Source organism: Emys orbicularis, chromosome 7 (assembly GCF_028017835.1).
Source record: "Emys orbicularis isolate rEmyOrb1 chromosome 7, rEmyOrb1.hap1, whole genome shotgun sequence".
Taxonomy (NCBI): Eukaryota; Metazoa; Chordata; order Testudines; family Emydidae; genus Emys; species Emys orbicularis.
The window spans coordinates 98,340,657-98,365,593 of NC_088689.1; the positions used below are offsets into that span (position 1 = coordinate 98,340,657).

Below are 24,937 nucleotides of genomic sequence, written 5' to 3' on the forward strand. Positions count from 1 at the left end.
TGGCTGACATGGGGTTTGCATTGAAGGGTCATGGGGGGCAGAGCTGGGGTGGGGGCAGGCAGGGCTTTGTACAGTTAGAAGGGGGGTGGATGGTGCTGGGGTGGGACAGCTTTGGCAAGACTGTGATAAACAGCCTGAGGGTTCCCAGAAAGGGGGGCGGGGGGGTATTCGTCTACTAAATGTGTATTTTTTAGTAGCATGAAGGGTTAATAAAAAAGTTGGTTTTAAAATAGTCTGCCCCTAGTGGCTGGTTTGTTTCTTGCAGGTGCTGGTTCCTCCTTGGGAGCAGGGCAGGAGCTGGCTGGGGGGAGCTCCCAGCTACTCCAGCCCTGGCCTCTCCCAGCAGGGGGCGCTGTAGGGAGTAGGATAGAGGCCCCCTGCAATACACTCCCCTCCTTCCTCCCTGGCCTCAGTCCCCTGCCAGTCTCTCAGCCCTCAGGCCCAGACAAGCTAGTTTCCCTGCTGCCTTTGCTCAGGGCTTGGCTGGTGCGTGGCCTGTGTCCATGGGCGCCAGGTTTGTATAATTTTTGGTGGTGCCCAGAATGGGTCCAAGCAGAGCCCTCCCATCCATAGGATGGACTGGGGCTACTGCCCCCGGCCCTACCCTTCAGGGGGATGTGGGGTCCCGAGTATCCTGGCACCGGCAGCAGCAAGTGACCTGGCCCCAATCTGCTCCACCCTACTAGCTCCTGACATTGCTTGGAGGAGGGGGTGAAAGCTGGAAGGAGGCGGGGTGAAGGCTTGGGGGAAGGGGTGGAAGGGGGGCGGGGTCTTGGGGGAAGGGGTGGAGTGAGTGGGGGCGGAGCAGGGGCAGGAAGAGGTGGGGCTGCTCACTGGGGCCAGGCCCCCTGTTATTCCCCCAGGCTGCCCTGGACCCGTGTCCCCCTGAAGTGTGAGGCCCCTCAAAGCGTGTCCTAGGGACAGGACGCCTCTGAAAATATAAGCCCAAACAGTGGTGGAGCTGGGCCCACGTTCCTGAATATTGAGTGGAGCATGGGCACCAGGGGCCTAAATAACTTGCCGCCTATGTCTGTGTCTAGTTCTAGCCTACAGTGGGGTTCCCTGCAGTGCCAAGGGAGGGGGAGAGGGGGTTCTTGAGCCAGCCCTGCGCAGGCTTTGTGGCAGGGCGCTCGGTTCAGGCTGTCACAAGCGATCAGTGATGTTTGCAGCAGAGAAGGATAATTTGGTGCTGACCCTGGGCAGGAAAGGGGGTTGGGAGATGCCTGCTCAGCTCAGAGCGGGGATGGATTTTCCTGCCCATGTGTAGGTGGGTTATGGTGCCACAAGACTATTGCTGGTGCATGGCCTTGGGCTAGCCCTGTACAAATGGGCTTCTCAGATTTGGGTACAAAACCCAGGAGTCTGACTCCCAACCCCTCACCCCACTAGGCCCCACTCCCCTCCCAGAGCTGGGATAGAACCCAGGAGTCCTGACTCCCGGCCCCTCTCCCCCCCACTAGGCCCCTCTCCCCAAGCTGGCCGAAAGCCATGGGGGGTGGCCGTGCTCTTTGCAGGCTCCTATTTTTGGGGGGAGGAGTCTCCAGCAGGAGCAGCGTGTGTGACCCCTTGCCCTGGCTGCTCTCCCCACCAGCAAGGCTGATTTTCTCTCCCCTCCCTCTTTAGGGGATGTGACTCCCCCGTCCCATCAGCAGGGCTTGTCCCCTCCCCTGTTTGGGGGTGTGACCCCCTTCGTTCTCCCCGCCCCCAGGGGGGCAGGGCTGGCTCCGCTTCCCTCCCCGCTGGTTCCCCGGCCGGCCGGGACGCGCTGCGCCGCGCCGTACCGTGCGGCTCCCCGGGGACCATGAGCCTCTTGCGGGACGTCTCCCTGCTGGACCCCCGGCTCCGCTACGAGCTGATCCAGCGCATCGGGGCGGGCACCTACGGCGATGTCTACAAGGTGCGGGGGCGTCGGGCTCACGGGCCGGAGGGGGGGTGCGGCGGGGGTGCACGGGCCGGAGAGGAGGGGCTTGGGGCCAGGGGCGTCTCCAGGCATCAGCGCAGCAAGCGCCTGACTGCCGTGCTTGGGGCGGCAAAAAACATAGAGCCGTCGCTGCTTAGGGTGGAGGTGCACGGCCGTGTGTAGAGGGGACCCTAGGGCATGGGGAGCTGGGGCAGGGGCATGGTGGGGAGCCGAGGGGGAATTTGGGGTGCGTATGGGGGGCATGGCAGGGAGCCAAGGGCTGAGGGGAATTGGGGTGGGGGCAGGGGTCATGGCAGAGAACAGAGGGGGTCCTGGGGCGTGGGGAGCTGGAGCAGTGGTCCCATGGAGCAAAAGAGCAGGTATGGGGGGTTGGAGAGATGAGGTGGGGTGCATGGTGGCCCAGGAAGATAAGAGGGGACACTGGGGCCCGTGAAGCTGGGGTGGGGGTTGCAGGGAGCTAGGGGATTTCCTGGCCTTTGGGAGGTATGTGAGTCAAAGGGTCTTGGGGACACTGGAGGGTGGGGGCTGCAGGACAGGAGGGTGGATCTTGTGGCCTGGGGATGGGGAGTAGCCTGGGGGTTTAGGAGCTGGGATACAGTGGGGTGTATGAATGCGGGAAATGAGGGCCCAGGTGGGGGTGCTCAGGGGTGGGCCTGGCCAGCCCAGGAATCAAGGGGAGACTAGGGTGGATGAAGGATCTTGGAGTATTTGTGGGGCTCCTAGGGAATTGGGGTCAGAGGATCCCTGGGAGATTCAGGGGGAGCTAGGGGATATATGGGGGCAAGGGAGCTGGGGGTGCATGGGGGGCAGGGTTGTGTGGGGTTGTGCTAAGAGCGGGGGGGTGCACAGGGAAATCTAGGGGCTGGGGGCACCTGGCAGGATTTTTGTCCTGGGCGGTAGAGCAGGACAGCAGTGGCTGCCAAGACCAGTTTGATGCATGGGGGGCATGACCCAGATGCCTGCGGTGGGGTTCCTGTGGGGTGCCCTGGGTGGGGGCTGTCTTTGGGGCAAGGGGTGGGGGATTGTCCTGGGGGTGGATGGGGGAAGTGCACAGGGCATTCTGAGGAAGGGGCTGATGTTCAGGTCTGAGGGGCTCATGGTGTATGTGGGGGGAGGATACAGGCATGGGGGGGTGGCGAGGCATTGTGCATGGGCAGAAACGTGTGGGGGAGCCCCTTGAGGGGTCCCTGGGGCACTGTCAGAAACTCAAACCACTGCAACTGGCACTTCATTGCCAGACCAGGAAGGTGTGAGGGGATGGAAGGGGAGCTGCTAAGACAGGGAAGGCCCCCCTCGAGAGGGGTCCAGTGCATGGGGTGACCTGTCCTGGGTTTGAGCAGAGGGCCTGGGAGCCAGGACTCCTGGGTTCTACCCCAGACTCTGGGAGGGGAGTGGTTCTATTCCTGCCGGTGGTGCAGACTTAGCCCTGCCTACACTTGGGGAATAGCTCCACAACACTGAGCATTGCGAAGCATGAGCTGGCATTTGCATCAGCTAATTAGGGTTCATTCCCGAGGCTTCCTTTGCCCCCAGCACCCAAGGTACCATGGCTGTGGCTGGCCGGATCTGAACCAATTTCAGGCCATTTGGGGGGATCTAATGCTTGCCCTTCCCAGACACTAGGGCGGCCAGAACCCCCGTGCTGCCAGCTGTTTCTGTGCCACCATTGTGCCGACTCAAAGGTGTTGTGCAGCCGGGGTTGTGTGGGGGTAGACAGGCTCTGTGCCCCTTGCCTGCTGGGCCACTCATAACACCCGTCCTCCTCCCAGAGCTGGGCCCACAAGGTTAGCTCCAGGGCTGAGATCTGCCAGGGTCAAGAGTGAATGAGCGGGGCCAAGAGGCAACCATTCCATGCTCAGACTCGTAAATTGTTTTTCTTTGATGGAGGAAATGGGGACACAGAGTCCCTGGAATGGGAGCGGGGGAGAATGTGGAACCTGGTACTGGGGGGGAGGAGAGGCACTGAGCCCCTGACATGCGGGAGGCACTGGGTACCTGGCATGTGGGCACAGAGCCCCTGGCGTGAGGGAGGGGAAGCTGCAGGGAATCTCTGCGATGGAGGGGTTGGGAGGGATGCCCCAGGGAGCAGTGTGGGGCTGGAGGGAGGCAAGGAGCTGGGGTGGGCAATGCGCTGGGCCTACAGTCGCTGTGAAGCCTGCGCCCCCTTGTGCTCTCTGGTTTGAGAACCAAGGGCCCAACATCTTGCCCAGCCTCCTACACAGCCTGGGCGCAGACTCCCCCCTGCGATGCCTGCCCCAGCACAGGTCGGTGAGCCAGGCGGGAGCAGAGCTTTGAGAGAGAGATGCCCAGGCTGGGCCCATAGAGGCCAAGCGCTGGTGAGTTCATTGCACGCGGCTGGGAGCCAGGACTCCTGGGTTCTATCCCCAGCTCTGGGAGGGGGTTGGGGTCTGGCAGTTTAGACCAATGGTTCTCAACCCAGGGTACGTGTACCCCTGGGTACGCTGAGGTCTTCCAGGGGGTACATCAACTCATCTAGATATTTGCCTAGTTTTACAACAGGCTACATAAAAAGCACTAGCAAAGTCAGTACAAACTAAAAAATTCATACAGACAATGAATTGTTTATACTGCTCTATACACTATCCACTGAAATGTAAGTTCAAAATTTATATTCCAATGGATTTATTTTATAATTATATGGTAAAAATGTGAAAGTCAGCAGTTTCTCGGTAACTGTGCTGTGACACTTTTGTATTTTAGGTCTTATTTTATAAGCAAGTAGTTTTTTGGTGAAGTGAAACTTGGGGTACACAAGACAAATCAGACTCTTGAAAGGGGTACAGCAGGCTAGAAAGGTTGAGAGCCACTGGGTTAGATGGGGTGGGAGCCAGGACTCCTGGGTTCTATTCCTGACTTTACCACTTAACTTGGGCATGTAAATTCCTCTCTTGGTGCCTCTGTTTCCCTTCCCATCCTGTGTCTAATTAAATTGTGAGCTCTTTGTGGCAGGAACTGGTGCTCACTGTCTGTGCAGTGTCTGGCCTGATCTCAGTCAGGGGGGCTGTGCAGGGCATAGACAGGTAGATCTTAGGGGTGTATTATGGCCTACAGGTCCCTGAGATTAGGGGTGGGGGGGTTCCTGGGAGTCAGGATACCTGGGTTCTCTCCCTGGTCCTGGGAGCCTGTGGGGTCTAGTGGTTTAGCGGTGGGGGTGGGACGGGGGCTGGGCGACAGAACTCCTGGGTTCTATCCCAGCTCTGGAAGCAGAGTTGGGTCTAGTGGTTAGAGCGTTTCCCTCTTCAATGCTCTTTATAAAGCTGAAATCATTAATTCCTCTCTCCCTCCCCCACACGCCTCGGGCAGGTGCAGGGCTCAGAGCGATAGAACAAGCCAGAGACATGGGGAGGGTGAAAAGGAAATTGCTTAACGTCAGGAGATGGCGTCTGTGCAGTGGCGTGGCTTAACTTGTGTCTGTGGGCTGGGGTGGGCACCTGGCCCTGTCATGCCTGTGTCCTGGGGAGGGGGCATCAGAGCCCCCTGCCCCCACCCCAGCCCTGGGCTGCTGGCATAGGGAGTTCACATCCTGTCTGTCTGTCTGGGCATCAGCACAAGGGCGCTTTGCAACATGCCCCACCTGCCGCAGGGCTGGGTGTTGGAGAGCTCAGCTGGGATGGGGAGGTATCTGTCTCTCCCCATCCGCCCACCATCTGCAGCTAGGCCCCAGGATGGGGTAGAGTTGGAGGCAGGAAGCGCTGGGTGGGGCGGCGGGGGGGATCGGCACCGGAAACCCGGAACAAAGCTGTTTTGGTGTCAAAAACCACTAGTGTGAACAGGGGAGAGACCCTGAGATTGGGAGGAGGGGGAGAATGTGGCGGGGGGGAGGACAACAGAGGCTTCAGATCGGGGAGAGAGGTGGGTAGGGAGAGGTACCCTCTCCTCAGGGGGAAGGTGGGGTACTGGGCTGGGAGAGACGGGCCCTTGGGTTGGTTGGAGGAGAGGTGGGGCCTGGGCTGGGGGGGATCCCAAATTCTGGGGTTCAGGGAGGGGTGCAAAGTGGATCTCGGGCTCAGAAATGGGGTTTGGGGGAGCTCCTTGGGGGGGGGTGTATCTAGACCAGGGGTCGGCAACCTTTCAGAAGTGGTGTGCCGAGTCTTCATTTATTCACTCTAATTTAAGGTTTCGCGTGCCAGTAATTTTAACATTTTTAGAAGGTCTCTTTCTATAAGTCTATAATATATAAGTAAACTATTGTTGTATGTAAAGTAAATAAGGTTTTTAAAATGTTTAAGAAGCTTCATTTAAAATTAAATTAAAATGCAGAGCCCCCCGGACCGGTGGCCAGGACCCAGGCAGTGTGTGTGCCACTGAAAATCAGCTCACGTGCCGCCTTCGGCACGCGTGCCATAGGTTGCCTACCCCGATCTAGACCCAGGACCATTTGGGGAGTGGGGAATCCTTCTGCACTAGGAGGCTGGGGGCAGCTCTGGGCCCTGAGAACTGAGCCTTCCAGGCAGCAGGGTGTGTTGGGGGAGGCGGGGCTGGGCTGGTAATGGTGGGATACCAGCCTGGCCTGGGGAGTGGGGGGGTGATGGCTGCATCTGGGAGACAACCCTCCCGCTGCAGCCCAGAGGACGGTGGGGGCACTGATCTGGGAAGAGCTGGATCCCGAGCCCCTTCCCCGACCCCCCCCCCCCATAGGCGCATAGACAGCTAATGCTGAGGCCCCTGCGAGTGATGGCCCCTTCCCTGTTCCTAGGCCCGGGACACCCAGACAGCGGAGCTGGCTGCCATAAAGATCGTCAAACTGGACCCAGGTAAAAATCCAAACCTCCCCCCCCAGAATCACTGCTCCAGTGGTCCCCACATCACGCTCAGGACTCACCCAGAATCATTGGCCTAGTGTGTCTCTAAGTGACCCCTAAATTGCTCCAGTCTACCCCCAAATTGGCCCTGAGACTCACCCTGGTGCACCCCCAAATTGCCCCCAGTATCACCCCCCCAGTGCTCCCCCCACCCCCATTGCAGTGCTTACCTTTGGTCCATAAGGAACAATCTGTGACCCCCCTTAGCCTGTTTAGCCCCTGGTGCTGCCTGGGCCCCCTGTGGCAGGGGGTTCTGTGGGTGAATGGGGAGCACTGCAGCCAGCTCTTGTGGAGCTGGCTATGTCCCTGACACAGCTCCGTTGGGATGATGCCCCCAGCCCCCTCCCTGACATACCCGCAACTCCTCTCATTCCCAGGGGATGACATCAGCTCCATCCAGCAGGAGATCACGACGCTCAGGGACTGCGGGCACCCCAACGTGGTGGCGTATTTCGGCAGCTACCTCAGGTGAGACACGCCAGGAGCGCTGTGCTGCAGGGAGCTGGGTGGGGGCGCTCTCCCTTCACAGTCAGTGCAGCTCTAGGAACAGATCACCTCAGATAACTCCATTCAACATCCCCCCCAGATTTTACATGAGTTTCCTTCACTTCCTGTGCAAAACTTGGTATCAACAGCTCCACCCCAGAGACGGCTGCATCTCAGCACTGTGCTGACATCTCCTCCCTTGCTCCCTCAGGAATGACCGTCTCTGGATCTGCATGGAGTTCTGTGGAGGAGGATCCCTGCAGGAAATCTACCACAGTGAGTCCCTGCCCTGGTGTAACTAGAAGCAGGGAGGGAGGGTGGCAGCTGGGAGTCAGGATTCCTGGGTTATTTTCCCCACTCCTCTTCCAGGGACAGAAACCAGGACTCCTGACTCCCAGCCCCACTGCTCTAACCCACAAGGCCCCACTCTGCTCCCATAGCTGGAGTCCTGGTTCCCATGTGCTCTGACATTGGGAGACAGAATGTTCACTCATCAGGATGTTGTAAGAAGAGGCATTTGTTTCACTTTCTGGTCGGTTTCCCTTCCTGTTTGCAAAATGCCTCTGGTTCCTGGTCATGTGGGGGTTGGGGTGGATAGGAGGAAGTGAGGGGCAGGGGGGTAGATAGGAAACGGGGGGCAGGCAGGGGGGTGGATGGGAGGAAGTGGGGGGCAGTGTTACAACATGGGGAAGGTGATGAGACAGAAGCTAGATGTATTGGATTGTGCGTGGGGGATATTTGGGGGGCTGTGGGAGTGGGGTAATTGGGGTGTTTGTAGCTGGGCATTGGAAGAGATTATGGGGGGTGTATTTGGAGAGTGGTTGGATTGTGGCAGGAGAATAATGACCCCCCCCAGGTGTGTATCTGTCCACGTCTTTATGTCTCTTCCAGCCACAGGCCCCCTCTCTGAGAAGCAGATTGCCTATGTGTGCAGAGAAACGCTGCAGGTGAGTAAACAGAGAGCCGAGGGTCAGATTGGAGACTTCGAAGCCTCTGTTGGGCACCTCACATTTGGGGGCACATGAGATTGGGGATGAGTGCCTGTCCCCAGCTCTGGGAGGGGAGTGGGGTTTGAGGATGGTGGGGAGGTGGGCTGGGAGCCTGGACACCTGGGTTCTCTGCCTGGGGCTGTGTCTGACGGGGCCTGGGCCAGGCAGGAAGTCCTTGTTTCCCGTTGATTGCCCTGCAGTTTCCTCTGTCCCTGGCGGCAGGAAGAGCTGTGTGAGTTGCAGCACAGGCACTAGCCTCGTCACCACAGAGGGGGGAGGGGGGGACACAGGTGGCTGATGCCCTGAGTGGACCAGCATCCTCCCCAGGGCCTGGGAGGTCAGTCTGGGGGGTGCGTGGCAACATGCGTGGACGGGGGGACACTCAGAAGGTTATTCCTCCTCCTCCAGGGCCTGAGCCACCTACATGCCAAAGGCAAGATGCACCGGGACATAAAGGTGAGGCCCATCCAGCCCTAGATCCTGCCTTACCCCCCCAGATCAGACCCAGGGGCCCATCCAGCCCCAGATCCCCCCTAACCCCCCCCCCCCAGATCAGACCCATGGGCCCATCTAGCCCCAGATCCTGCCTTACCCCCCTGGATCAGACCCATGGGCCCATCAAGACCCAGATTCCCCCCCTTACCCCCCTGGATCAGACCCATGAGCCTATGCTGGGGATCACCTTTGCTTATTAATCCCCTTTTCCCAAGTTAACCCCAATAGGACCCAGGCAGCTGACTCTGTTTGCCACCCACACTTTGCCCTTCACTGTGGTAACATCCTGTAGCATGTTGTTCCCAGGGTGAACAAGGGTAGTGGGAGAATCCCATTGGGCTTGTGGAGGGGAAGGATCAGAGAGTGACGTTCCCCTCCCTCCTTCACCAGCCCCTTGGGTTCATCTCCAGAGCAGGCTGCTTTAGCAGGGGAGGTCACTCCAGTGGAGCAGTGGTTCTTCCTGCACTGACACTTTCCCTTTTTTGGTGCAGGGAGCCAATATCCTACTCACCCTCTTTGGAGATGTGAAACTGGGTGAGTTACTTGCTCTTCCTCCTTCCCCATAGAAAACCTGGATCCCTGTGTGGGTGGGGGGGAGCCCAGGGCTGGGACACCAGAGGGGTGTGTGTGTGTGTCAGGACAGAGGGGCACTGGCAGAGTTGGGGGTCAGGGAGGAAGTCCAGGGCTAGGATAGCGAGTGACTGTGGGTTAGGATTGAGGGACTCCAATGTGGGGTGGGGAGAGCCCAGGGCTGGGATAGCAGGAAACTGTGGGTCAGAATTGAGGGGCCCCAGTGGAGCTGTGTTTGCCCACCTGTCTTCCATCCATGGTGGTGACTAATGACCCATCATGACAGGTACTGTCCCATAGTGCCCTCTTACAAGGGTTCCTGTTGTCCCCCCCCCCTCCTTCTCTCTCCCCCCCCGTCTTGCAGCGGATTTCGGAGTCTCAGCTGAACTCACAGCATCAGTGGCGAAGCGGAAGTCCTTCATTGGGACCCCCTACTGGTACCTCACACCCCCACCCTCGCCCCCGCTACCCGCCAGGGGAACATGGTGGGGGTAGTAGAGTGAACTGGCCACCCCAGCCTATCTCACCATTGGGACACCCCATCTGGGGCTGTCTTGGAGCCTGGGGGGGGTGTCTGGGGGGAGGGGGTTTGGTGGGGCAGAGGGAGGCAGCATCTTGGTGTTTGGAGTGGGGGGATGGAGGAGGGTGTGGAGCCTGGTGGGTGTGGGGGTGCTTTGGGGTGCCCAGCAGCTGGGAAATTGGGCTGGAAAGCCGGGAATGGCTTGTGATGGGGAGGCTGGTGAGCTGAGCCTGATGCCTGGATCCCAGGGGTGGCTTGGCAGGTGTGTGTGTGGGGGGGATGTCATGGGTATAGCTGGATGCCTGGGTCCCCTTGAGGGCTGGGAAGCTGGATGCCAGAGTCCCATTCGTATGGCCCGGTGTTGTCTGATTGGTCTGCGGCCCCTCCCTCATCTAGGATGGCCCCTGAGGTGGCCGCAGTGGAGAAGAAGGGCGGCTATAACCAGCTGTGTGACATCTGGGCCATCGGCATCACGGCCATTGAGCTGGCTGAGCTGCAGCCCCCGCTCTTCGACCTTCACCCCATGAGGTAAGAGGCCAAAGAGCGGAGCGCCCCCTTGGCATGGGCCCAGCTGGTCTCTCCCCTCCCCACAGTGAGGAGGTGACGCGAGTGCAATGAGGGGGAGGAGAATCGGGTCAAGCTGCTGGATGCAGAGTCGGATGCAAGGGAAGATCTGGGATCGAGCCCCCCTCCCAGCTCTGTCTGTCTCCCTCGCAACCTCAACATGCTGGTTCTGTCTGTCTGGTTCGCCTGCCCCCTGATCTCTCTCTCTCTCTGCAGGGCCCTGATGCTCATGTCCAAGAGCAGCTTCCAACCCCCTAAACTGAAAGACAAAGCTCATTGGTGAGTGTTGCTGCCGGCCTCTCCCAGCAGCAGCCGCTGCAGGGAGCAGGGCAGGAGCTGGCTGTTGGGGAGCTCCCAGCTACTCCAGCCCCAGCCTCTCCCAGCAGGGGGCGTTATAGGAAGTGAGGCAGGAATGCTGGGGTTGGAGGGTGAGGATTCTATTTTAAAAGTGATGGAGAATTTGGGGGGCTTGGCAGGGCTGGGGGGTCTCCTGAGGGACCAAGGGGGATTTAATGATTCCCCCTTTACCCCCCCCCAGGTCCCCAGAATTCCACCACTTCCTCAAACTGGCCCTGACCAAGAACCCCAAAAAGCGACCCACAGCGGAAAAGCTGTTACAGGTGAACCGGCTGAAGGGAGTAGTGGCTGAGCAGGGGGGTAATTGGAGTGAGGAGTGTGGGAGCCATTGGGGGTGGTGTGGGAGAAGCTGGGGGGACTGTACTGGAGTGGGGGGCAGGGTGTGTCAAGGAAATGCGGGTTCAGTGTGGCAGGGTTGGGACTTGGTGAATGGGGGGCAGGTGGGGGCAGTGCAGGGTGTATGCGTGGGGGTGGGGGAGATGGGGGCAGTGGGGCTGTGAAGTGTCGGGGGAGAGAGATCGGGGCGTGAGAGAGCTGGGGGCAGTGTGTGGTCTGGGGAGGGTTTGGGGGTGGGGAAATGGGGCATGCTGCGTTGGACAGTGGGGGGCTGTCTGGGGGGAACATTTGTCTCCCAGTTTCAGCACCATGACCCTTGTCCCCCCAGCACCTGTTCACCAGCCAGCCCCTTGCCCGCACCCTGGCCATCGAGCTACTCGACAAGGTCAACAGCCCTGACCTAGCTGCCCCGTCCCTGGATGACGGAGACTTTGAGGTACCTGCCCTGGGGGAGACTCCAGGCCCGCCCATTATGCCCCTGCCCCCTGCAGCCTCCCTGGGCACTGACCCACCACCCCACAGCCGGCTCAGCTCAGTCGCTAGGCCCGGTTACCATGACAAACAGCCAGTGACGGGGGCAGCCTGGCTCCGATGACTCCCCTGTCCCAGTGCCCAGCTCCCCCCCACTGAAGCTGAAGCCTGTTGCCCCAAGATGATGTGTGTGTTGATAGAAATTGCCCTGTCCTGGGGTGGAATTTGACCAGCGACCGGGCAGCCCTGCGCACCCTGCAGCTCCCAGTGATGCTGCCCCGCTCTGGGGATGCATAGGACTGTGTCTGTTCGGTTTCTGGGGGCTGCCGAGCTGGCACTTACCCCGATCAGCCCCCTCCACCATTACAATCCAGCCCCACACCACGAAACCAGCTGGGCCCAGTTCTGTGAACTGGCTGGGAAGAGGGGCCACGGTGAAGTGGGAGAGTTGGGGACTTGAAATGGACTATAAGTAACTGTTCCCCATCTCCCTGCCCCCTCCCCCATCCTGTCTGTATGTGTGCCCCCCAAATCTCCTTGCCCCCTTTCTCCCCCCCCCTCCCCCACTGTTTCCTATAAGGTTTACGACATCTTCCCAGACAAAATCCACTCCCGTGGGGCACATGGCCAGGCAGAACGGACGCTCTCTGAAATCCAGTGTAAGTCCCCCTGCTGCCCCTAGACTGGTGTACCCAGATCCAGGCACCCTAGCACAGTCACCACTCCCCCCCGTTTATTCAGGGATCCATCGCATGGTGCTGAGATGCAGCTGCCTCTGGGGTGGCGTGCGGGGGCAGTTGAACAGTCACACAGCAAGGCTACACAACAGCTTAGGGAAGAGAAGATGAATCCTGAATCCAACTGGAATGATGGGGGGAAGGATGGGCAAAAAGAATGGAATCTCCCAGAGCTGGGATTTGTCCCGGATGCCTGGGTTCACAGGATCTTCAAAAAGCAGGAGTGGTTAGCAGCAGGGCTGTTTGCCTCACCCCTGAATTACAGCTGATGCCTCCTGCTAGTCCTAGCTGCTCGGGGGGGGGGGGGGGGGGGAATGGAGTGTGTCTCAATCAGCAGATGAGCCAATTTGTATAATTTGATTTTCAGTTAATCAAGTTAAATTCGGGCCCCCACTGAGAAAAGAAACAGAACCATATTGTGGTCTGGTGAGTGGAAACACCATTAATTCTTTGCCTCTCCCAGAAGGGGGTGCTGTAGGGAGCAGGGCAGGAGCTCTGGCCGTGGGGGGAGCTCCCGGCTACTCCAGCCCTGGTCTCTCCCAGCAGGGGGCACTGTGAGGAGCGGGGCAGGAGCTGGCTGTGGGGGGAGCTCCCAACTACTCCAGCCCCAGACTTGCCCAGCAGGGGGCGTTGTGGGGAGCAGGTAACTCCATATGGGTTACAAGCAGTAACGTAGCTGGGGGGGAGCGGGGGGCCCCCACTGAGCACAAGTGGCGCCTTGTCAATTTCCTGGCGCGTTTGTACTCACCCGGGGGAGCGATTTAAAAAAAAAAAAAAAACGCCACCCGCTGCGGCGCTTTTATTTTACTCACCCGGCGGCGCTTCGGGTCTTCGGTGGCACTTCAGCAGCAGGACCTTCACTCGCTCCGGGTCTTCGGCGGCATTTCGGTGGCGGGACCTTCAGTGCTGCCGAAGACACCCGGAGTGAGTGAAGGTCCCGCCGCCGAAGATCCGGAGCGAGTGAAGGTCCCGCCGCCGAAGACCCGGAGCGTCGCCAGGTGAGTAAAAGCGCTGAAGCGGGTGGCGCCTTTTTTTTTTATTGCTCCCCCTGTTCCCTCCACCTGGCTACGCCGCTGGTTACAAGTCTTGTCCTTCCCCAGAGGGAAGAGGAGGATGATTGGACGTTGCTAGGAGCTGAAGAGTAAGTATCTGTCTGGTGGGGGGGAGAGGAACCAAGGGAGTCTTGGGTTAAAAGTTCGGCCTCCCCTGTCCTGCCTGGAAGTGTCGCATCATGGGTGGGGGTATGGGGAACTGAGCAGCGCCTCCTACTGGATAATCTGGGAGCAGGGGGGTTGATGGCTCCAAGTGCAGGTAAACAGGCAATTTAGTCAGCTCTAAGGATGGGGGTGGCTGTGAGCACTGGGCTCTAGTGGGTTACAGCAGGGGAGGCTGGGAGCCTGGACTCCTGGGTTCTATCCCACCCCTGGGAGGGGAGTGGGGTCTAGTGGGTTGGGGGGCAGGTAATGTGTGGCCCATATCCCTACCCCCTCTCCTTGTCTTTAGGAGTCTCCTGCAGTCTGTGGAGGAGGCGTTGGAGGAAAGGTAAAGCTGAGACTCAGGGTGGAGTTGGGGCAGGCAAGGTGTGTGTGGGGGGGTCCCTTCACCTCCCACCAAGCTGTAGAGATCAGGTCATTTCAGTGGTGGTGGGGGGCAGTAATGCAGAGTCCCTGCCCCCACACAGTGAGTTTCACAAGCATCCTTGCCACTCCCCCTCACAGAGATGCGCCTGGTGCGTGTGTGGCAGGGGTTGACACGCGGGCTGTTTTGGGGGGCAGGGGCAGTGGTGTGAACTCTGCTGACCCTGCTCTCTGCAGCTGCTTTGTATCTCCCCCTCCTCAATCCCAGGTCTGGAACATGGCAGGGATGAATGTTGGAGACCCCTGATATCCCCTTGGAGACTCCCCAGAGGAGGGAGTTCCCCCACCCCAGGGCCCCCACTTTTGCTCACATAAGGGGCTGCCCCTCTCCAAGCCCCACCCCTGACCCTTCTGTCTTTCCCTTACAGGAGTTTGACCATTCGCCCAGCGTCTGGAGGGGTAAGTTCTTCTACACACATCTCCCCAGGCAGCTGCCTGCCCTGGCACAAGTCCCCTCCCATTCTATGACTGTCTCTCTGCCCAGGTCCCCACCCCAGAGGATCAGCCTGTGGACCCCCACTGCATCCCTGAGAACGAGACGGGAACAATCAAGAGAGCATCACTATGGGACCTGATGAATTGGGAGCCGCGGGTCATGGAGCCTGGGGGTGGCTCAGAGACCATGAGGAGACAGACCTCAGCAGGTACCAGGGTTTGACACAAAATGGGGGGGACTGGCTGGCTTAGAGGGGCAGGGAATGGGATACGGGGCCTTTCCCTCTAGGGGGTGCCAGCTCCAATCCAGCTCCAGGGTGGGGGACTGGCTGGCTCTTGGGTTGGGAGTAGGACACAGGGCCTTTCCTCTCTAGGGGGCGTCGGCTGCGTTCAGGCCCCAGGTCCGTAGTGAATGAAAGTTGTTCCCACCTGTGAGATGAGTTGGCTGGATCTCAGCCCATTGGTCCCTAGCAGGATGGGGCCTCCCATCACACTGACCTCCTTACTGGCAGAGAGGCCAGGGGGATGAAGAGGCTACTGGGGACTCTGCTTCCCTCACACCATGACCCTAGATCGGCAGGCAGAGTGATGAGGGACTGGGGGAGGGGGCCAGTGTGTGTGTGACACTCTGTGGAGGTGCCCAGAGGATCCCCTGCCATGACGATTGCAGGGGATAACAGGGCCGTTTAAGCACCACAGTCTAACGCAGGCGAGGAGTAGGGATCTCCAGTGGGGCTGAGAACTGCGAATGAAGGGGGCCCCTGGGTGGGTGGGGGCTGCCAGGGCAGAGCTGACTCTGATAGGCAGGTGCTGTGTGTGTCCCCCACCTCCAGGCAGCCCAGAGTCAGGTGACGTCCAACCCCCCCTGCACACTGGCTCCCCAGAGCCTGGAGCCTCCCTGCTCTCCATCGAATGGGCCACCATGAAGAGGAGGGAGGAGACAGAGGTAGGTGCGAACCACTGGGGGAGCAGGCCTGGGTAGAAAAGGGGGGGGTAAGAGATTATGGGGAGGCCTGGCGGTCATGGTGCATAGGCAACAATGCAGCAGGACTCCTGGGTTCTATCTCTTGCTCTGGGAGAGGAGTGGGATGCAGTGGTTAGAGCAGGGGGCTTGGAGTTAGGACTCCTGGGTTCCAGCTTGATGTCTGGGTGTTGGCTGGTGTCCCAGTGCTCTTGTTGTCTCTCAGGTGGGGTGGGCAGCTCGGCATACTTCTTTTGGTGGTGTGTGGTGTTGATTGGCTTTCTCTCTCTTTCAGAGATCCAGCTGCCATGGGCTGCCCCCCACCCCCAAGGTCCATGTAAGTGCCATTCCTCAGCATCTCCGTGCAGGGAGCGCTGTAGACAGCAGGGTGGGAGCGCTGCCTGTTGGGGTTGCTCTTGGCTACTCCAGGCCTGGTCTGTCCCAGCAGGGGGCGCTGTAGGGAGCGGGGCGGGAGTGTTGGCAATGGGGGAAGCTCCCGGCTACTCAGGCCCAGCCTCTCTTCTGGTCTCTCCTTCACAGATGGGTGCTTGCTTTTCCAAAGTCTTTAATGGTTGCCCTCTAAAGATCAACTCAGCTGTGACGTGGATCCACCCGGAGACACGAGGTAGGGCCCCCGGCTGCCTCCAACACAGCTCTCTGCCCCCCACAATGTCTGTATTAACCCCATCTCCCCACGGCTGCTCCATTTGGGGCTGGGGGGAGGACGCTGATTCTCCTCCTACATTCAATTCACCGATGCACTGGTTCAGTTTCACCCTGTGCCCTCCTGTTTCCCACCACCCTTGCCGCACCCTCCAGCCTTTGTCATAGCTGAGCCAATCTGGGGACTTGATTTCCCCGCCTCCAGCCCCTGGGTACCAGCTCTGAGCTCCCAGCCATTGGGCTGAAGAGGGGCATGTGGGTAGGAGGGGAGCAGGCACACTGCTGGCTTCTAAGTGGGTGCTGGGAATCCGGCCCCCCCAAATCTAACTCTGGCTGGCCTTGTTTCAGATCAGTACCTGCTGGTAGGGGCTGAGGAGGGGATTTACGCACTCAACCTGCATGAACTCCATGAGGACACCATGGAGAAGGTGAGATGCCAGGAGACAGAGGTATAGCTTAATGCTGTGGGAGCTCCTGACCTCTCCCAGAGAGGCGGCACTGTAGGGAGCGGGACAGGAGCACTGGCTGTGGGAGGAGCTCCAGGCTACGCCAGCCCTGATCTCTCCCAGCAGGGGTCGATGTGGGGAGTGAGGCAGGAGCGCTGGCTGTGGGGGGAGCTCCTGGGTACTCCAGCCCTGGTCTCTCCCAGCAAGCCGTGCTGTGGGGAGCAGTTAGTAATTAACTAAACGATGGGCAATATGAGCAGAGATAATGGCAGTGCTGCATGGAGTTTCCTGATTAAGTTGACTGAAGAGCTAACTGGTGAGGTGTCTGTCGTCCCCCCCCAGCTCCTGCCCCACAGGTGCTCCTGGCTGTACTGTATGAACAACGTGCTGCTCTCCTTAGCAGGTGAGTGAGTAGGAGAGGCACCGGATCTGGGCTTCCTCCCAGTCTGGAAACTGTAGATTCCTTTGGCTACAGCTACTGTGAGATGCACAGAATGTCATACAAGTTATCAAGGGGCATCAGCTGGGAGGTGGACGGGGGCTGAGGTAATCCAGGCTGGGATGGCAGTGGATCTAATTTACCTCGATTTCAGTAAGGCATTTGATATGGTTCCACATGGGGAATTATTAGCTAAATTGGAAAAGATGGGGATCAATATGAAAATTGAAAGGTGCATAAGGAACTGGTTAAAGGGGAGACTACAATGGGTCGTACTGAAAATGAACTGTCAGGCTGGAAGGAGGTTACTAGTGGAGTTCCTCAGGGATTGGTTTTGGGACCAATCTTATTTAATCTTTTTATTACTGACCTTGGCACAAAAAGTGGGAATGTGCTAATAAAGTTTGCGGATGACACGAATCTGGGAGGTATTGCCAATACAGAGACGGACTGGGATATCCTACAGGAAGATCTGGATGACCTTGTAAACTGGAGTAATAGTAATAGGATGAAATTTAATAGTGAAAAGTGCAAGATCATGCATTTAGGGATTAATAACAAGAATTTTGTTATAAACTGGGGATGCATCGCTTGGAAGTAACAGAGGAGGAGAAGGACCTCGGGAGTATTGGTTGATCACAGGATGACTATGAGCCGCCAATGTGATATGGCCGTGAAAAAAGCTAATGCGGTCTTGGGATGCATCAGGCGAGGTATTTCCAGTAGAGATAAGGAGGTTAGTACCATTATACAAGGCACTGGTGAGACCTCATCTGGAATCTTGTGTGCAGTTCTGGTCTCCCATGTTTCAGAAGGATGAATTCAAACTGGAACAGGTACAGAGAAGGGCTACTAGGATGATCCAAGGAATGGAAAACCTGTCTTATGAAAGGAGACTCAAAGAGCTTGGCTTGTTTAGCCTAACCAAAAGAAGGCTGAGGGGAGATATGATTGCTCTCTATAAATATATCAGAGGGATAAATACCAGGGAGGGAGAGGAATTATTTAAGCTCAGTACCAATGTGGACACAAGAACAAATGGCTATAAACTGGCCATCAGGAAGTTTAGACTTGAAATTAGACTAATGTTTCTAACCATCAGAGGAGTGAAGTTCTGGAATAGCCTTCCAAGGGGAGCAGTGGAGGCAAAAGACATATCTGGCTTCAAAACTAAGCTTGATAAGTTTATGGACAGGATGGTATGATGGGATAGCCTAATTTTGGCAATTAATTGATCTTTGACTATTAGCGGTAAAATATGCCCAATGGCCTGTGATGGGACACTAGATAGGGTGGGATCTCAGTTACTATAGAGAATTCTTTCCTGGGTGTCTGGCGGGTGAGTCTTGCCCACATGCTCAGGGTTTAGCTGATCGCCATATTTGGGGTCGGGAAGGAATTTTCCTCCAGGGCAGATTGGCAGAGGCCCTGGGGGTTTTTCGCCTTCCTCCGCAGCGTGGGGCACGGGTCATTTGTTGGAGGATTCTCTGCACCTTGAAGTCTTTAAACCACAATTTGAGGACTTAGAATCATAGATTATTAGGGTTGGAAGGGACCTTAGAAGGTCATCTAGTCCAACCCCCTGCTCAAAGCAGGACCAATCCCCAACTAAATCCCCAAATGGCCCCCTCAAGGATTGAACTCACAACCCTGGGTTTAGCAGACCAATAGCTCAGACATAGGTTAGGGGTTTGATACAGGAGTGGGTGAGTGAAATTCTGTGGCCTGCATGTGCAGGTCAGACTAGAAGATCATAATGGTCCCTTCTGACCTTAAAGTCTATGAGTCTACGAGAACTGCAGGTCAGGATTGAGGGGCACCAGCAGGGCTGGGTGTGGAGCCCAGGCTGCGATGGCCAGCGGCTGTGGGTGGGGTGAGGGTCACCCTCAGATCTAGGTGCAGTTTCCTGAGGATAGCACATTAGGATCCACCATCCCAGTATCCAATGCAGCTCTCTCTCTCTCTGCAGGGAAATCCTCCCAGATCTCCTCTCACAACCTCCTGGGCCTCTTTGAGCAGCGGAGGCAGCTGCAGAAGCGGCAGGTCCCCCTCTCCATTGCCACCAACCGGCTGACTGAGCGCATCATCCCCAGGTGCTGTGCTTGGCTCTGCATCTGAAACTCCACCGAGCCAGGAGGGACCGAGGGTCAATCCCCAGATGGGGCTGGGTGTCCTCATAGCCTTGTAATTGGCCACTTCAGGCTGAGGTTCCCTCATGTTCCCTTAGGGCCCAGTATCCCCTTGGATTAGATCAATGGGCCCCTCTTCCCCACTGCCACCCTGGGTCCATCCAGACTAGTATCCCCCATCTCATGCCTGCCATCCTGAACCAGACCAATGGGCCCATCTACCCTGGTCTCCTGTCTTCATTTGCAGCATCTGCTGGATGCCTCATTTTCCAATGCTACTTTGAGTGGGGGAAGCTCCTTCCTGACCTCCCTGGTTGTAGTCAAGCCCTGAAACCTGACCTTCGTGAAGTGTACAATTAGCCTGTGGTACACTCTGCCACTGGCTGGCGCTGAGGCGAAGAGCATAGTGAGTTTCCCAGAGGGACAAGTGCTCAATGGAGAATGAGAACAACCAGATTTAGACTAGCTCATGGTAATGAATTTGGAAGGGAGCTAAATCCTTCTGCTTGAAGGTTTAAGAAGATCCCTGTTAGGGATTAGGATGAAACCCTCGTGAGGGCAGATTATCCCAATCGGCCTGATGTGGGGCTTCCTCTGAAGCCATTGTCAGGGACGGGACAGTGGGCTAGAGGGCTCCTGTCTGATCCAGTCTGGTGGCTCTTGTGTTCCTAAGAGTCCAAAATAACCGTCAGTCTTACCATGATGGGTGCATGGATACATCTCACAATCCTAACAGCAGCTGTGATCTTCTCTCTGAAAACTTCCCCATCCTTCCTTCAGCCCTCCTCCAGTTCTTTGCTTCTCCACTATTTTGTAGCGGAGAGTTCTATGGGTTAACTGGCTGACAGTTCTCCCCTCAGGGTAACTGTGGGTGGATTTGCATCATGCCTGGCTGTAGAATCCCCTCTCCACTCAGCCCCTCATCCTGCCCCCTTTTGTCCTCCGGCGGCAGCTCATTCCTTCCTTCTGTTCTGTTCCTCCTCCCTGCAGGAAGTTTGCGCTCTCCTCCAAGATAGCGGATACCAAGGGCTGCCTCAAGTGCCGAGTGGGTGAGTGTGATTCTGACACGCCACCGGGGTGCCTCCTGTGGGCCGTATTGCTGTCTCCCTGGGGACAGGGGAGCCCCTCAGCTGATTGCTCTCCCCCTGGGGGAACCCATTCACCTGCCTTGGTTGCCTTTCAGTTCGGAACCCCTATTCCGGCAACACCTTCTTGTGCGCCGCTCTTCCCTTGAGCCTGGTGCTGTTGCAGTGGTACGAGCCCTTGCAGAAGTTCATGCTGCTGAAGGTAGGTCCGGGGTTTGGGGGGAAAACGGGGTGCTGGAGCCACTGGTGAACCCAGGAGTCTCATTGACTCTGATGTAGGCCTACATGGAGCTAAAATCTGTAGGGCACTGCTCTGGAGGGACACTTGCAACACTTGCCCTAGATTGGATGCTGCTCTGGTGGGGAAAACTTGCCAGGTCCTTTTCACTGACGACACTGCCCTAGGGAAGCTCGACGCATGGGAGAACCCATCGCTGCTGAGATCTCAGCCTCCCCTCCCTCACCCCAGCACTTTCCTGTGGCCCTGCCCATGCCCCTGAGCCTGTTTGAGCTGCTTGTGGTGGAGATGGAAGAGTACCCCCAGGTGTGTGTGCGTGTTGTGGACCGAGACCGGCCGGGCCAGGAGCTGGAGTTTAACGTCCTCTCACTCAGCACCAACTCCAGCCTCAGCACCGAGCCCTCTGCAGGTAAGAGACGCCCAAGCGGAGAATGGGACATGGGGCCTTTCCCCTCTAGGGGGTATCAGCACACATGGGCCCCAGGGTGGCGGGGGGATGAATGGCTGGCTTAGGGGAGGCAGGGAATGGGACTCGGAGCCTTTCCCCTCCAGGGGGTGACAACTTCAATCTGGCCCCAGGGTGGGGAATGGAACTCAGGGCATTTCCCCTTTGGGGGAATTGGTGGGCTCCAAGGGGAGGGAACGGGGTATGAGGCCTTTTTCCACTAGAGGGCGCCAGCTCCCCTAGGGTCTCAATGTGTCTCTCCGGCTGTTGTTGCAGATGGGGCATCCAGTGTGGCCTGCCACGTGACTCAGATGGACAGAGACACAGTCCTCGTTTGCTTTGAGCGTAAGTCCCTCCCCCAGCATGGCCCTCTCATTGGCTCAGCCTTGGCCACAGCTGGTGCTCACTGCCTCACTCTTTCTCCCCTGCAGACTATGTAAGGACAGTGAACCTGCGTGGGGCCCCCAAGAGAGCCCTGGCCCCAGAGCTGACCTTCAACTTCCCCATTGAGACAATTGGTGAGTGGAGGGAGGTCTCTTGGGGAGAGAACTGCCACTGGCCGGCTCATCTCCTGGCCCACACTCCTGCCTGGCCTGGTGACCTCAGGAGCTGTCCAGCCTTCCGTTCCAGCACCCTCCTCCCTGCCCTGGTAGCAGTGTCCTCCATCTGCCAGCTTCCCCAAGGTGGGAGTCATCCATACCACCCGCTGCTCACCCCCTTCTTTCTGTCCCTCCCACCGCAGTGTGCCTTCAAGACAGCGTGCTGGCCTTCTGGAAACATGGCATGCAGGGCCGCAGCCTGGAGGGCAACGAGGTGAGTGCAGGTCGGGGCTTGGGTGGACGTGTCTCCTTATCTTCCCCAAAGAGGGGGATCAGACTCTGCAGGGGGGATTAACTTGGAGATGATGCATGGAGTTGGCATTGCTCCTGATGGAGACCACATGGTATAGGAACTGTCCCCTTCTCTCCCACCACCCTGGTTTGGGAGGGGGATGGAGATGCACTGACCCAGGAAGGAGCTGGGCTGGGAGAACTGTGTGCTAATCTGACCCTTCTCCTTGACAGGTGACCCAAGAAATCACAGATAAATCCAGGGTGTTCCGGGTGCTGGGAGCCAACAGGTGAGGCCCCAAAGTGAGAATGTGGTCAGGGCAGGTTGCAGCAGGGAGTGCACCACCAACAGAGAATTCTTGTTCTGCTCTCCACACTCTGAGAAAGTGGTGTGGCTGCCTGCTCCGGCTGGCTACCTCTGTCTGGCTGTGCCATTGGTAGGAACTTGTTGCCGGGCTGCAAGGCTGGGACAGTGGGAAAATTATCTGGGGACTGGGAGACTAGGAGCTGTGAACTTCTTTTCCATCCTCATGCATGGGCTGGGTCACTTCAGTAGCCGGTCACCACCCTCTCTATTGTGTCCATCCTGTGCCCCTGTTCCTGCTGGATGTTACGTGACTGGGTGGATTTGTAGGCCTGTTTTGAGGATGCATGGCGCTGTGTCAGGGCTTGGGCTGCATTCTGGGGTAGCTGGAGGTTATGTGGTGAATGTTCCGCATTGGGGGCTGGGTTTGCATGGTTGGGTTAAGGTGGGCATTGCACGGCTGGGATGAAGTTATTCTATTCTATATAGAGTCTTATACTGTGCTTACCACTGCAGTATCACAGCACCTGCCAGTAGCGCATTAGGCATAGTGGTGGTGGTTCTCTCATTGTCTTGCCAGGAGAGAAGCATGTGCAGGGAGTGGCACATGCTTGGTTTGGTTGGGGTTTATATAATAAAATGCTGCTATGTTTATATTATAAATGGTGATGTCAGAGAAATGTGCCCAGCTCTTGAACCAAGAGTGGATTTTGCATGGTTGGGTTGGAGAGGCTGGTTTTGCGTGGTGGTCAGGGTTGGGGGGCTGGAGCTGCATGGTGGGTTTGGTTTTGTGTGGTAGGTGGGTTGCATTCATGGCTGTGGGACTGTGATGGGGTCTGGGTTGGGCAGTGGGGTACAATCATGGCTGGGGCTGGCTTTGCTGAGTTGCATTGCTTGCTTGGGTGTGGCACCTCTCAAATCAGGTCTGGGTTACCAATCCTCCCGTTCTGCTCAAAACGTTCTCTGACCATTTGTCTCTCCACATTCACTCATTGCTCTTGCCTCTACCCCTCCTCCCAGAGATATCATCCTGGAGAGCACGCCCACGGAGAATCCCTTGGCTCACAGCAACCTCTACATCCTAACGGGACACGAGAGCAGCTACTGAGCGTGTGGAACTGCCTTTCCAATATCCTGTGTGGAGGGGGAAATCCTGCTGTGATGTTTAAACTGCTGATAGCTGAGAAGCTCAGTGGAGGTGCACAGGTAGCGGGAGCCTCGGGGAACTATTCCCATGAGCGGGGCCTGTCTTCTGCTGCGGGAATCCATGTCAGATGAGTTCTACTCTATAAACTCTACAGTCCACTTGTCCTATTGTCCAAAGTCTTCCTGAGATACCCCTGCTTTCCAGGAGTGCATGGAGAGATTCCCTCCCCCCTTTTAGGGCCAGCATCTCCTGAGACCCTTATGTCTGCAATAATTGACTACAGCCAGTCCAAAGACACCTCCGCAGTCTGTCTTGACTGATACCTGTGCCTGCTGGATGCTTCCCCCCTCCCCAGTTCTTAACCCTAAGAAGATGTCTTCTGGAGACACAGGGTGTGAAAGTGGCCTCCTCCTCCAGCTTCAACATGAAGACAATCGGTTTTCCAGTGGGTGCGTTGTGTTCCCCATGTAGCACTTAAGGTCCAGAAATCTGGCACACGCCTTCAGCTGCAAAAGGAGTGGGAAAGCAATTGTGTGTCTCGTCATTCAAGGTCTGAGCAACAAGCAATGCCTGAGGTGGGACAAACCTATTGAATTTAATCAGTGGCTGGGATACCTGTTTGACTATTTTGGTAATGGTTGGGCCGATTGCTTGGCTGGATGGGTTCTGATGGGGATGAGTGGGATGGCTAGTTGGGCATCCAGATTGGCTGGTTTGAGCAGCTGGCTGGTGGCTTGGTGGCAGAGAGAGCTTGAGTGCTTGTTGGTTGGGTATGGTGATTATTAGGATGGGTTTGGTTGATGGGGCAGGTACAATGGCTAGGTGAGGGACTTGGTTACTGAGCAGGCCAATCGCTTGGTAGAGTGGGTGGCTGATTGGTGTAAGAGAGGTTTGAGTGTGTCTGCTATGGAGGGGCTGGGTGCATGGCTGGCATGACTGCTATTTTGAGTGTGAAAAGATGGGTGGATGGATGACTGCTTTGAAATGAAGCAGAGTGCTTCATACTGGCAGGCAGTATGTTGCATTGGCTGGCTGCTGGGATGCCTTGTTCTTTTGCTACCTTGGAAACCAGTGCCAACCCCAAATGCCAATGTGACAGAGACCAGGATCCTGGGGCCAACGGCTCTACTAACTCAGGCAGTGGAAGCTTCCCTTTCCGTTTTGCTAATTTCTCTGTGGTTTTTAACTGAAAGCTGGAATTTATGGATAAAAGAAACCAAACTTGAAAAAATATGCTATTTAAAAGATAAAGAGACATTGATATTAAACCTGTCTTTCATTTGCTTGGTGTTAATTGGGTGAATCACTCCAAGGGGAGAGCCACTGGGGCCTCTTTGCCTGTTCAGCTCTACTGCTATTCTAGCTTTCCTCCCTAATCTTTAATACTGTCACCCCTAGTGGTAAGGACTGGTCTTCAGTCCTGCCTGAAACCTCCTTCTGGCCTCTGTGAGAATTGGGGCGGGGGGGGGGGGTGGGCACAGAGCTCTACCCAAGATCACTGGGACCTGGGCAGGGATAAGGAAAACAGGAGAACTGATGTTTGTTTTGGGGCTGGGACTATGCTCTCCTTGCAAGTGAAAAGCAGCCCCACAGAAGGAAGTGGTTGGAGCCAGAAGTTTTGTGGAGAAGGAGAAATAGCTGCTGAGGGGGGAGCCAGAAGGGAGAAGAGTGCACTAGATCAGGCCCTAGCCTACTGCTCAATGACTCCTATGCCCTAACTGCAGCGCGGGGGAGGGGGGGGGGAAGCAAGGACTCCCGTGCGTGCCCCCAGTCCTATCACCATGGTACTTACCTTGGCTCCTAACCTGCTCCTCAGAAGGCCTTGCCAGGTGTAGGGGGTGAGATTGAACCTGAGCATGCTCAGTAGTGACTGCAAGGTGTGGCCCCTGCCCCCCTCCTGCTGGGCACA

At 57.2% G+C, this 24,937-nt stretch overlaps 1 protein-coding gene across 1 annotated transcript; it reads left to right on the forward strand.

Annotated features, from left to right (window-relative positions):
- The first annotated feature begins 1,801 nt into the window (after nucleotides 1–1,801).
- On the forward strand, nucleotides 1,802–24,272 carry MAP4K2 (mitogen-activated protein kinase kinase kinase kinase 2). Its single transcript, XM_065407206.1, has 33 exons — nucleotides 1,802–1,897; nucleotides 4,132–4,257; nucleotides 6,639–6,696; nucleotides 7,122–7,212; nucleotides 7,442–7,506; nucleotides 8,122–8,177; nucleotides 8,628–8,675; nucleotides 9,206–9,248; nucleotides 9,649–9,721; nucleotides 10,201–10,332; nucleotides 10,585–10,647; nucleotides 10,907–10,988; nucleotides 11,390–11,497; nucleotides 12,113–12,191; nucleotides 12,637–12,695; nucleotides 13,370–13,410; nucleotides 13,773–13,811; nucleotides 14,275–14,305; nucleotides 14,391–14,550; nucleotides 15,175–15,287; nucleotides 15,598–15,639; nucleotides 15,843–15,927; nucleotides 16,314–16,393; nucleotides 16,754–16,814; nucleotides 18,820–18,943; nucleotides 19,970–20,028; nucleotides 20,163–20,266; nucleotides 20,534–20,711; nucleotides 21,024–21,092; nucleotides 21,179–21,265; nucleotides 21,490–21,560; nucleotides 21,812–21,867; nucleotides 22,902–24,272. Exons 1-33 carry the CDS (start codon nucleotides 1,802–1,804, stop codon nucleotides 22,987–22,989), a joined length of 2,667 nt encoding a protein of 888 aa, XP_065263278.1. The 3' UTR covers nucleotides 22,990–24,272.
- The last annotated feature ends 665 nt before the right edge of the window (nucleotides 24,273–24,937 follow it).